Source organism: Notechis scutatus, chromosome 11, assembly GCF_049901735.1.
Source record: "Notechis scutatus isolate UNSWTSFEM ecotype Mainland chromosome 11, rNotScu1.2, whole genome shotgun sequence".
Classification (NCBI taxonomy): Eukaryota; Metazoa; Chordata; class Lepidosauria; order Squamata; family Elapidae; genus Notechis; species Notechis scutatus.
Genome location: NC_142019.1, coordinates 5,726,792 through 5,740,089, shown reverse-complemented (window position 1 = coordinate 5,740,089; position 13,298 = coordinate 5,726,792). Strand labels below are relative to the sequence as shown.

Genomic DNA, 13,298 nt, shown 5'->3' with positions numbered 1-13,298 from the left:
TGAACAAAATTTGGGAGCTTGGCAATTGGTCTGTATTTACAATGGTTGCAGCATCCCAGTTCCCAGGGTCATGTGATCACCAGTGCAACCTTGTCAGTTGGTTCCCAACAAGTGAAGTCAATGGGGGAAGCTGGATTCACTTAACAACCAGCTGATTCACTTAATAACCAGCAGTTTGCTGAACCCTGGCCAAAAAAAAAAATACTCGTAAATTCAAGGATGAATCACTTAACCACCTTGGATTAAAATTCCAGCCTCAATCTTGGTTATAAGTTGAGGACTACCTGTAATTGGTTTGTGTTTGATTTAATGTGCTGTCTTGAATCCAGCAATGGTGGTCTGTGTAACCACAACTTAAGAAGGAGGGAGCTGTGCAAATCCAATAGTTAGGAGCTGCAGGCAGAGTTTGCCAAGTGTTTTTTTTTCCAGTGAAATGTGATAGAAATGAGTCTCCCTTAGAACTTAGGGTTTTGACTAACTCCCTGCTTCGCTGCAAAATGTTTGCAAGGGAAAGATTGTGGAACATGTGGAAAATGTTTTCAATGTCAGATTTAAACAAAACACCCAGTAATTTCTTAAGAGAAGCAAGGTCACTCCTCTTGCAAATACTGCGGCAACTCTTTCTTACGTTTGTAACACCAGATAACCACATTCTCTCTACAACTTGCAGTTAAAAAAATAAAAAGCGTGGTTTCTTTAAGCTATCAGTGATAGCCAACATTTTGCAACCTTTTAGAGACAATTACAAAAACACATCTAAAAAACAAATTAACCATTTATTTTTCCCCTATTGGTTTTTCAGTCTTTCTCTTTTCCCCCCTTTTTTTGATATGAAAGCAATGAAATAACTCCCCAAAATCTTAATGTACATATAAGGAGTATTGAATTCAATGGATCCATTAATTAAAAGATAAAAGTTTCCCTGTCTGTCATGTCCCACTCTCTAGGGCAGGGGTTGACAATCTTTTGGACCTCGGGGACCACCAAACTCATAATTTTAAATCCCAGGGACCACTAACTGGTTCTGTGGGCATAGCCTAATTTGTGGGTGTGGCTTGGTGGTCATGTGACTGGCTGGGCATGGCTTGTATATAAATATTATAAATATGTATATAAATATTGAATTTTTTATAAAAAAGAGCAACTTTTACCCAAAATCAGGCAAAGCAGGTAGGCAGATTGAGTTGCTCACAGAATCATTCAGTGATCTATCTATCTGCCATTGGCTAGCTCAGTCTCTCAAATTTGCTTGCCGTGAGTCTGCACTGAATTTGCTTGCAAGCAAACCTTCAGTCCTAAGGGAGGTTCAGCTGTGCTGAGACGAAGATCTAAAGACTAGCTAGAGAGCAAGAAATCCAACCATTTCCTGCTTCCTAGCTAATCTAAATCTCCCAGCACAGCAGAACAGATGATAGTCAGAAAAAGGAAAAATAGCAAATTTAGCAGGCAAGTTTGCCAAGTAAGGAGTGAGTGGGCGGGGAGGGTTCCCTTGGGCCAGGTGAACGATGCAGCCTTGTATTTCTGTGCAGCCTGGATTAATTGCTTTGGGGGTGTGTGCTCTGGGGGTGAGATTTCTCTGCGGTCCACCAAAATTTTCTCGTGGCCCACCAGTGGGCCCCCTTTCCCACTGAAGAGGTACCTATTTATCTACTCACATACTTTCAAACAGTTAGGTGGGCAGGAGCTGGAGCAAAGAACGGGAGCTCAAACATCGAACAGGTCTCAAACCCGGGTTGTCAGCTCTGTTGCCGACAAGCTCTACATCTTTAACTGCTGAGATATCACATACCCCCATATGAAAAGATAATTAACAAATAATTTCCCTTGCCACCTTTATCTAAGCTTATAATAGGAAAGGCCTCCATCTTTGTTATTGTATCCTTAAGCAATTGGGCTTTCATAACAATAGGCAATATTAACCAAAACTGCAAAAACCTGTTTGCCGTGTGTGCTCCTGGTTCCTTTGAGCAATGATTGGCATCTTCAACCTGCCATTGGCATTTCTTCTTTCATCTTGCCAGGGAGATCTTAGATCCTGATCCAAGCTTCTGTCTGGAAAGAAAAGATGTCAGGAGAAAAGTGTGAGAAGCAATGTGGCTTATTCCATAAATCCCTGTTAGAAGAAACCACAGCTAGTATGAACACAGTCTAACCCTATTCTAAAACCCACTACTATCTTTCTTTTAACCTTGATCCTTTCTAGAGAAGACTGCAATCCTCAGTCCATTTTCAGTCGAAATGTATGTTTACATTCAAGTTATCCAGCTGAGTTATTAAGCTTAGAAATATACAAACTCATAAGCTTCCTTTAAGTCCTACTGAATCATAAGGCTACTTCTGTTACGTGCACAGGAATGTACTTCAGAATAAGCGTAGATAGGATTGGCCTTCTAATCCAGTAGATACAGTCCATACCATACTGCAGTGTTAAGTCACCAATGGTTATAAATACGTTGAAAATGCTTCGTTTGTTTGAATGAAGTTTCCCACTTTTGATGAAAAGTTTATTTCATCTGGATATTTATTTTGCCTGAATGGACACCATAATCTTTCTTTCACTGGTTTCTTGTATCAATGAATGCAAGAGCACTCTAATCCTTTTATTATTATTATTATTATTATTATTATTATTATTATTATTATTATTATTATTATTATTATTATTATTTTAGCCTTTTGAAATAGTCCATAGTTCACTGTAATCTATTCGGAGACATATATAATATATTTTAAAAGTTATAGATCAACTTCTTGCAGATAAGCTGTAGATCAGGGGTGTCCAACCTTGGCAACTTTAAGACTTGGCTGAGGAATTCTGGGAGTTGAAGTCCACAAGTCTTAAAGTTGCCAAGGTTGGACACCCCTGCTGTAGATGGTCTCATTTTAGCAAGACAATTGTCTCTCATTTTCTCACGCAAGGAAATGCTCATTCTAGGAGGCATATTTTTTAAAAAGTGACTCATGATTGGTCCTCACATTTATGACCATTTTTTAAATCAAATTATTGGCCACCCATAGTAGCACATCCCCACGGTTATGTGATCAAAATTCATACACTTGGCCAGTGGCATCTACAACTTATGACCACAGTTGAACCCAGAATTTATGTTGCTAAGTGAAACATTTCTTAAGTGAGCTTTGCCCCATGGCATGACTTTTCTTGCCACATTTGTTAAGCGAATTACCCCACTTGTTAATTTAGTAACATGGTTGTTAAGTGAATCTGGGTTTCCTCATTGACTTTGCTGGTCAGAAGGGCGCAAAAGGTGATCCCAAACTGTCATAAATATGAGCCAGGTGCCACACATCTGAATGTAAATCATGTGACCATGGGGATGCTGTAACAGTCGTAAGTGTGAAAAATGTCATTCGTCACTTTATTCAGTGCCATTTGTCAGGATTCTGGCAGTTACCCCCATTTAAATCATGAGTCTCGAGCCAAACTTCCAAAACTTCAGGATTTATTGGGAGTTAAAAGGTCCGGTGTTGCCTGGGTGTAGCTGACTCTGAGACACATCATTCATTGTCACCCTTGACCCTGGTTCCCCACCCCCACCCCCCTGGGTGTATCGAAATGCATGTTCTCCAATGGGACACGTCCATAGCCCAGAGTCATCAATCATGCTCTCCAGTTAGAATTTTGCACGGTAGAAACTTCGGTCACCTAGTTACTATCTTTGAAAACATTTATGGAATGCACTTTCGGTTTGCAAGCTGCTGCACTGTTCCTCCCTCCCTTTCTGTTGGCAACTCTAAAAAGACCAGAGAAATATTTTAGGAGTTGACACCATTGTAAGTTCAAGCAGTCACTAAGTGAACTGTTGTAAGTCGAGGACTACCTGTTTTTACAACGGTCATGGGGTCATGTGATTGCCTTACCTGCTGGCTTCCAATAAGCAAAGTCACATGATTCCACAATCCACTTAACAACTGCAGTGATTTGCCAAAAAGATTGCAAAATCAGGTGTGATTCATTTAACAATTGCCTTGAATAGCAATGGAAATTCTGGTCCCAATTGTAGTTGTCAGTCAAAAACTATCTGGATGCACATTATATGCCAGTAATAATTTATGTCATTTGTGTATGATGTCATTATGGCTTTCCCCCCCCCAAAAGCACTTTTGCAAACAGAGACGTTTTTCACCACTGCAGTTTCTCTTACCCCAGACCAAGGGTGTCAAACTCACATCGTCACGGCAGCATCACATGACACGTTGGGACTTTTTTCCCCTTTGCTAAACCAGGTGTGGGCGTGGCCAGCACATGATGCATCCAGGCCGCGGGCCAGGAGTTTGACACCCCTGCCCCAAACTGACAAAGAAGCACCCCCATTCTAACTATGGCTTTGTTTATATAAGACTGCAAGCCATGACTTGCTTAATAGAATAGAATAGAATTCTTTATTGGCCATGTGTGATTGGACACACAAGAAATTTGTCTTGGTGCAAATGCTCTCAGTGTCCATAAAAGAAAAGATACATTTGTCAAGAGTCAAGAATTATCAGGTGCAACCCTTAATGATAGTCATAGGGTACAATAAGCAATGAAATCATACTAGGAAACAGTCAATATAAATCGTAAGGATACAAGCGACAAAGTTACAGTCATACAGTCATAAGTGGGAGGAGATGGGTGATAAGGAGAGATGAAAAGATTAATAGTGATAGTAATACAGATTAGTAAATAGTTTGACAGTGTTGAGGGAATTGTTTACCAGAGTGATGGTGTTCGGGGAAAAACTGTTCTTGTGTGTAGTTATTCTGGTGTGCAGTGCTCTTATAGCATCATTTTGAGGGTAGGAGTTGAAACAATTTATGTCCAGGATGTGAGGGGTCTGTAAATATTTTCACAGCCCTCTTTTAATTATGTTTTATTCAATAAGCCACAAGTAACTAGGCTCACCCAATATGCTGATGCACAAGCCGAGATTGGCCAACCATAATTGTTGGGTTTTGCACTGTAAGCTAAGTCATAAGCAAACCACAGTATGGTTTTGCATCTTGTATTTATCAGCCTATGTGAACCAGAGATATCTGTATCTGGGACAGTTGTTCTTGGAGGACAAAGCTGGATGTAGAAACTTTGAAAGCCTTCTATTATTTTAAGCAGCTCTATTCAAGCTTGTGGGCCCTGTATTAATTTTTTCTTTTTTAGAATAGAATACTTTATTGGCCAAGTGTGATTGGACACACAAGGAATTTGTCTTGGTATAAATACTCTCAGTATACATTAAGAAAAGGTACATTCGTTAAGAATCAAGAATCATAACATACAACACTTAATGATAAATTATTAAGGATAAAGCTTTGTTCGAGTAACTAAAATAAACTTCTCAATCATCTACAATCATGCACAGGCAGTTTTTCTGGTTTTGTCAGAATTTTAATCCTCCTGCTTATAAATAAATACACTTTATTTTCCTGTTTTTATTCCCTCCCACTTGTTAAATAATCACATACCTGGATATAGTTGCCCTTGACCCAGTACACAAACGCAATTGTGACGTATAGAGCATTTTCAAAGTGTTTGAAGTCTAAGTCCCCTACAAACTTTTTTTTTTAAAGATTTTGAGCTGAGCCAAGATTTATCCACTACCAGAAAACAGGGAGTTGTAATATTCCATTGTTATAACACACAACTTGATATTTTGATGGTGCTGGTTTTCTCACCATTCAAAAAGGAAATAGACAGAGACCAATAATGCAAGATAGTTACAACTTCACTCAAACATTGATATCCCCTAGATATTCACAAACTGAGCCAGAAAGATTTCCTGTACTATGCTGCCTAATTTAATAATTATATACATAATTATATATCTGAGGGGAAATGGGCAACTATATTTTGTTTGTGCTAAAACGAGAGGCAAACCCCTTTTAGCTGGCCTCAATATATGAGCATCCTTCAAAACCTAAAAGGATGGTGCACTACATAGGATAATTTAACAGACACCTCTTATTTGCCATGCAATTCTAAAAAAATCAAATTCCAAATAAACTATTATAACTCAGCCCTAGGAATTATTTTGAAAAACCACCTGGGCACCCAGAATTAACAGGGAGGCATAAGCAGCCCTGCAGATACTAACAGAGGGGCTGGAACTGACAAGCGCATCCCCCAAGGGCCTGGGAAGGACTTTCTCTGAACAGCTGGTGTTGCTATGGCAACCCACCCACTCTGCCTAGCAACCAGGTACTTTGGCACACCAGCATTAAGGTTCTATTTAGAGATAGAGATAAAATAAAAATAAATAAATAAAAAGCACCTAAGGAAGACCTAATTGTGCTTGTTGGGGTGTGTGTGTGTGTGTATTTGGATACTTATCTCACAGAAATCAGAAAGTTTATATAGTTAGTTAATTGATACAATTATGTAAATGTATGGTAAATATTTGTTTCAGATTATCATGAATATATATTTAAAAATATGTTTAGAAATAACAATGTTAAAGCTATTAGATAGATATATTTTTCATGGGAAAACTATATATTTTTAACAAATGGAAAAATAACAAGAGGAGCAACATTGTTTTAAAGTTTGGCAAATGGTTTTAATAGCTGACAATAATCGCCAGAGGGAACGACTTCTTAAGAAAGATGGCACTTCTTTCCTCTAATCCGAATTCCCTTCGTCTCCCTGATTTCCAAAGGGCAGCTCACTTTTTAAAAATCGTTTAGAAATTATTGGGGGAAGATACAATTTGCACAATGAACCCGGAAGTCCCCTCTGTAGGTCGGGCGTCGAGGCTATACTCTTCAATTCCGTATCTCTACCTTCCTCCGGATCGCCGGAAGGCCTACTGTCCTGCGAAGTTGAGGCCTGCCCCTCCTGTACTTTACACCCGCCCACGTCCCCGGAGGGGATCCCGGTGACTCGGAAGGGTCCGGTGAAGCCGCCTCGCGAGGCCTTTCCCTCACACCGCCGCCTGTAGGAGCTTCGGCCGGGCTTGCTACGCCTCGGTCAGGCCGGGAGATTTAAGCGGCGGCTTTCTTGCGGGGTCAGTCCAGCCGCGGTCCTCGAGAGTGGGCGATGAGCTTGGCAGAGGCGCCGGAGGTGGAGGCGGGATGGCCGCCCGGAGCCTTGAACGACCCCGCCTTAGGTAGGTGGACTTGGAGCGCGAGGTAGGCCGAAGCCCGCTGGGGGTGATGGGACTTGAAGTCCAAGGAGGGCTCTCTCTCTCTCTCTCTCTCTCTCTCTCTGTGTGTTTACAGTATGTAAATCTCTCTATATATGGGCGTGTGTGTGTATACACACAAAACCTTTACTTCCCGACCTTCTATATATTATATTACATTATATATAAAATAATAATATAAAATTATGTATGTATGTATATTAGTGAAAAAAATAGGAAAGTACAGGAGGAAGATTGTGTGTGTGTGTGTGTATAGATAGAAGATATATACATATATACTGTATAAGCACACAACACACACCCACACACAGGGAGTGGTCGGGTTAAAAAAACTATGCAGAAACCATATATATATGTGTGTGTGTATATAGAGACACAAAGATACTGTCTCACACACACATACACACTTATATAGCATGCCCATCATGTACCGTTTTATATGCATACACAAATATATAACATTTATAAAAAGATATACATGTATCTAAATATTTTTTCATGTATATATTTTTACATGGGCATGTATAATGCTTAGTATGTTTGGCCTATATAACCCGTAGGTTTGTTTTTGGGCAGGGCTCTTCTGCAATCCTTTGGCAAGGAACCCAGCCATCGGTGCACAGTGGTTTGTGTCTGTTAGTAAACGCACTTTATTGCGTCTCTCTCCTATTGCTTCTGTTCTTAATTTAATTACAGCATCTCCACAACAGTAGGATATTCCTTTGGGCAATAAATCACCTAAAAAATGAAATGAAGCATTGAGCTTCTTTCTCCTAGATTTGTCCACGTTGTTGAGAATTAGTAAGATACAAAGGTAGTCCTTGACTTACAACCATTTATTTCGTGACTGTTAGGAGTTACGGAAGTGCTGAAAAAAGGGACTTGGGACCAATCTTCACACTTATGACTATGGGAGCATTCAAAAAGTGGTTACGAGTAGCTAATGTAGCCCTTTCCGTTTGTTCCCATGCTTAATAACTTAATGGTTCACTTATCAACTGCATTGATTCACTGAAAAAGCATGGCAACAACAACAAAACATAAAATCAGGCATAATTTACTTAACAAGCACTTTAGTTAGCAACAGAAATAGTGGTCCCACTTGTGATTATAAGTAAGTCAAGGACAACTTGAGTCTTAACTGAAGTTTCAGTAGTATATGTAGTCCTTATTGTTAATAAGCTCTAAGCTAATAATGCAGGATAAATAATTATTTACACTGTCAATTAATCAAACATTAAGCAGCATGCAGTTGTAGCTCTTTCATTTTTTTAGTCACTTTATCACCATGGTCAAGAAAAATGGCATTAGTTGAATTCTTGTTACTAGCTTCAGTTACATCTGTGGAACTTTTTAAAATTAAGTAAAGTTTCTTGCTACAGAGTTCTCTTCAGTTTCTGTTTATTTAATAATTGCTTTCCATTTAAAGGTACCACATTTTTAAGAGGCACTAATAGTATCGGGCTCTCACTAGGATAGCTGAAAATGATGCAATAATTCTGAGAATTCTTGGTTCAGAGATTTTCCATTACCGTTTTTATCAACCCTTTTGTTTCAGATCTTGATAATTCTCCTGATGAGGCCCTGGTAGATGACTTTCCTCTCATAGATAAGAAAGCTGTGGAGCAACTAACAGAAGGGCTGGTTTCGCACTATTTACCTGACCTACAACGATCAAAATTAGCCTTAAAAGAACTCACGTACGTAACTTTTAAAAAATAGTCATTTAACTTTTTATGTATGGTACAAACCCCAGCCCTGGTATTAGAATTAATATTCCTCTTAACTGAGTTTCCTATTTAAAAAAATTCCATGTTTATTACAGGGATATACAGCACTGTTTGCGTTTCCCTATCCATCATATCAAGCTGAGATGTTTTTAGAAATGGGTGGTGGGAAAGCTACTGAATCTTGAGGGCAGATAGCATTCAGAATTTCTAAAATAGAATTTTTCATATCAGCACTTTCTTTTTGTAACACTGATTTCAAAATGCCTTTTAAATTGCTCTATTTTTCTTTCAGACAGAACCAAGAAGTACTATTAGAAACTGTGCAGCAAGAAATCTCAAAGTTTAAAGAATGCAGTTCAATTCTTGATATCAATATGCTGGTAAGTTGTGTTTTTGTTAGATTTGACTTCATTGGAAGATCCTTGCTGTTGAACTTCCCCTTTTTCGCAGAAATACATGAACTGTTTTGTACGTACAATGATGTCTTGTACTAATTGCAAACATCCAACAATGAATGTACTGTATGTGTTTTCATGTACTAAAACGGAAACCATTTGATCCCAAACTGATTTAGGCATGTGTAATCACTCTGGTTGTGCATATGGTTCAGAAGATAATAGACTTTGCTTCTAATGATGGAAATTATCATTGATGGCAGGAGCCCAGTTCAGTAAATTGTTGAAAAATAAAAGACAGTTACGTACTGCTCTTCCGTAGCCTTTCAGAGTTTGTAAAAGGATTCTGTATTTTATTTTTAGTGAACTCTAGCCTGCTATAGTGTCTTTAAATCCTAGTGCTTTTTTTCATGCAGATCTCACTAAGTGACTCTGAACAGTTTACAGATAGATAACTTCTTACTGCATTTTGGGCCTTCCTTAAAGGAATTATACCTAGAATAGCTTTTTATGCATACTTTGGTATCTTCAAGAAACAAGTTACTTGTTTTTTAAAGTTAGTCAGATTTGTTTTAGACACACTACAAATTTCTATCGCCAGTAAATGTTTTCTCCTTTTTAAGTTTTCAGAAGCAAAATACTATCACAATAAGTTGGTAAACATTAGGAAAGAGATGCTGATGCTGCATGAGAAGACATCAAAGTTGAAAGTGAGTTTTATTTCACTTGACTAGTAAAATGTGGGCAAAATTTACATTGCTGATATACATTTTCACTCATCAAGGTCTTGCAGATCCAAACAAAAGTCCTATTTTCTTACTAACCCCATTCTAAATTAGCATTTTCACAAATGTTCGGTATTTGAAATGTTGCCATTCATTCAAATTCAAATCTCAACTTTTAATACCAAGTTTAATTGAATCTACTACCATAGAGTGCATGCCTTCAATATTATAAAAATAAGGGCAGTTCTCTGCCATAAAGCAGAATTTCTCGGTAAAATAATTCAGCATTAATTGCATATAAGACCTATCAGGGAATAGCAACAGCAATAGCACTTAAGACTTATATACCGCTTTACAGTGCTTTACAGCCCATTCTAAGTGGTTTACAGATTCAGCCTCTTGCCCCCAACAACGTGGGCCTCATTTTATCCACCTCGGAAGGATAGAAGGCTGAGTCAACCTTGAGCCTGGTGAGATTTGAACTGCCAAATTGCAGTCAGCTGGCAGTCAGCAGAAGTAGCCTGCAGTACTGCACTCTAACCCCTGCGCCACCGAGGCTCATGAATAAAGCTGTAATCCTGTGTATTGTTACATCCACTAATACAGTGTGAAATTATTTCTCAGGAAATATTCATAAGTTTGGACTGGGTTATATTTGCTTATAGATGGTATTGGAGAAAATAACTTTCTCTTATAAATTCTTAGACTTTTTTTAAAGACTTTTTTTTTATACTGCTCCACAGCGGTTTACAGCACTCTCTAAGCCAGGGGTGTCAAACTGGCTGGCTGTGGGCCGGATGCATTCAGGCCGTGCCCATCCCAGCCCTGCGAATGGGGAAAATGTTGCAAAATGTCACATGACGGCAACGTGACGTGGCGAGTTTGACACTCATGCTCTAAGCAGTTTACAAAGTCAGTATATTGCCTCCAACAAGCCAGTCAGGATTGGAGGAGTTGAACTCTTGGCAGTCGGCAGAGTTAGCCTGCAATACTGCATTCTAGCCATTCCAGCAAAAAGAGGAAAATGAAATAGTGGACTGTCGGTTGACTTAGCAAACCATGTCACAGAAATTTTGTAGGCATTAGGATTCATCTGTAATTTTAAAAACCTCATTGTTTAGAATTTAGAATCGCAGCTCGTGGACATTGTATAGAATTTTTCTCTCAATGAAATCAGCTCTCCTCCTCATAACAATGAATTTAGCAGACTTCAAAGGACTGAGAAGTGGGCATAAATGCAAAATATAAGAGAGAGATCTGGAACAATGTTTCCTTTAAGGCTTTGTAAAGGGATTTGAATCTTTTCAACTGTACAGAGTATCCATTAGAAAGTGAACATGTGTTTTAAAGATCAGGGAAAAAGGCTAAAATGACCTTTTTGGAAGGACTGGCTATAACCCTCAAACAGATACACTGTTATAGAATAAAACTAAGCTTTTTCCAGGATACTTTGTAATAGTACATGAGGAGGAAATAAAAGCTAGGAGACCAGCGAAAAATAATAGCAGAATAACGAGGCTGTGATTTCCTCAAATATAATCTTTTGGCTTTCTGATGCTTCCTTCTTTCAGAGGAGAGCACTCAAACTCCAGCAAAAACGACAGAAAGAAGAACTAGAGCGAGAACAGCAGCGGGAGAAGGAACTGGAAAGAGAAAAACAATTGACTGCCAAACCAGCAAAAAGGACTTGAAAGCCCAACATGTTTCGGCTTGTTGCGCTAATTATATTAACCTTTGGACTTTCTGGGGATACGATGATCCCCTCGCGCACTCCTGTTCTATTTTGCCAAGGAAGTATTAGTGAAGTCTTCATATTTCTACCTTGCTGTTAGCAAGGTGCTAGGAACGGAAAGTGTACCACATTAGCTACTCGTAACCACTTTTTGATTAATGCTTCGCTAATATTGCTGGGTCAGACTTTTTTTTTTTTTTAAAGAAATAGGATACTCTATGGTAGGGTGTCTAACCCTGGCAACTTTAAGACCTGTGGACTTCAGAGAGCATGGCTGGCTGGGGAATTCTGGGAGTTGGAAGTCCACAGGTCTTAAAGTTGCCAAGGCTGGAAGCCCCTGCTCTATGGTGTTAATTCCAACATCTTACGAGGCCTCCGTTGATGTGCATGTGTCCCAAACCCAGGTATGTTCCTTAACGGCTAACTCTACCTCATTAAATGTACTCTACATCACACTTCAGGTTAGTTATCACCCATCTGTCCATATCCCTTTGCTGAGGGAGGGACTTTTGCAACTGCAGGAAGCAATGGGCAGGAATCCTTGTGGCAACTATCTGAGTTCAAATTCTCCAAAGACAAGCTGGTGGAATAGCTTAGCCAGGACCTCACTGCTTCAACAGGATCTTGCTGGGTGAAGAATTGACAGGACAACAGAAGAAACACCCATTCAAAAATATTGGTGCAACATACAGGCATGTCTTGCCCAACACCTAATTTCAGGAAATGAACACATACTTGGGAAACGCCGGGGAAGTTTGTGTAGCTTGCGCCCATCAGATTGATTCAGCTTTGAAGGAGACATTTGGTAACAAGCAGGATTAGAATTCTGGATATGCAGCCTCAGTACAAACACACAGGTAGAACCACGAGAAGAGAACAGTGCCAACACGGACTGCCCAGTTGAATGCTGGTGGCAGACGGCAGGCTCCCTCTTGTGTTCTCAAGCAGTTGTTGCTTCTAGGTCAATCCCCACAAATATTTCTCTCTTTTTAAAAAGTCCAGGCTGTTCTAATTACAGTAATTTGGGAGACCATAAACTGTAATAGTCAGGGAACAAAATGTGTGATTTTAAAAAGGGTCTGCTTGACTGTGGGGAAAAAAATGGTGTGATTGTATCATTCTCAACCAGCAAAAGAACTGAGGTGTGTGAAGATGGATGGATGGATGGATATTTCAATCTCAGCAATTTTGTGATGTATGGACTTTAACTTCCATACATCTTAAGGTTGCTATAGTTGAAAAACACAGGTATGGAGACACCTTGAAATAAACCTAGCATTAAAATCTTATTTATAATCAATTATAAATGAAATTAGACTATGTGGTTTGATTAAAATAGAAGAAAACCATCAAAGGATAATACAACAAAAGCCAATATGAGTTTTATGTCATCCTACACGGTTGGGATCCTGGAGTTAAAAAGCACAGTTCAACTTCCCTGATGTTTTCAGTTATGTGTCTACACCTGCTTTGTCACAATTTTAATGGTGGACTCCCTCCACACAACCATGTTGAAAATCTGAATCACCTTTGGAATGGTAGGCTGTTTGACAAAGATAGTTAAAGGAACAAGGAGGCCA

The 13,298-nt window shown here is 39.1% G+C and overlaps 1 protein-coding gene across 1 annotated transcript; it reads left to right on the top strand.

Annotated features, from left to right (window-relative positions):
* The first annotated feature begins 6,782 nt into the window (after positions 1-6,782).
* On the top strand, positions 6,783-13,007 carry BLOC1S6 (biogenesis of lysosomal organelles complex 1 subunit 6). Its single transcript, XM_026677084.2, has 5 exons — positions 6,783-7,100; positions 8,695-8,836; positions 9,159-9,246; positions 9,885-9,971; positions 11,558-13,007. The coding sequence occupies exons 1-5, from the start codon at positions 7,031-7,033 to the stop codon at positions 11,675-11,677; spliced, it is 507 nt and encodes a 168-aa protein (XP_026532869.1). The 5' UTR covers positions 6,783-7,030; the 3' UTR covers positions 11,678-13,007.
* Positions 13,008-13,298: the final 291 nt, after the last annotated feature.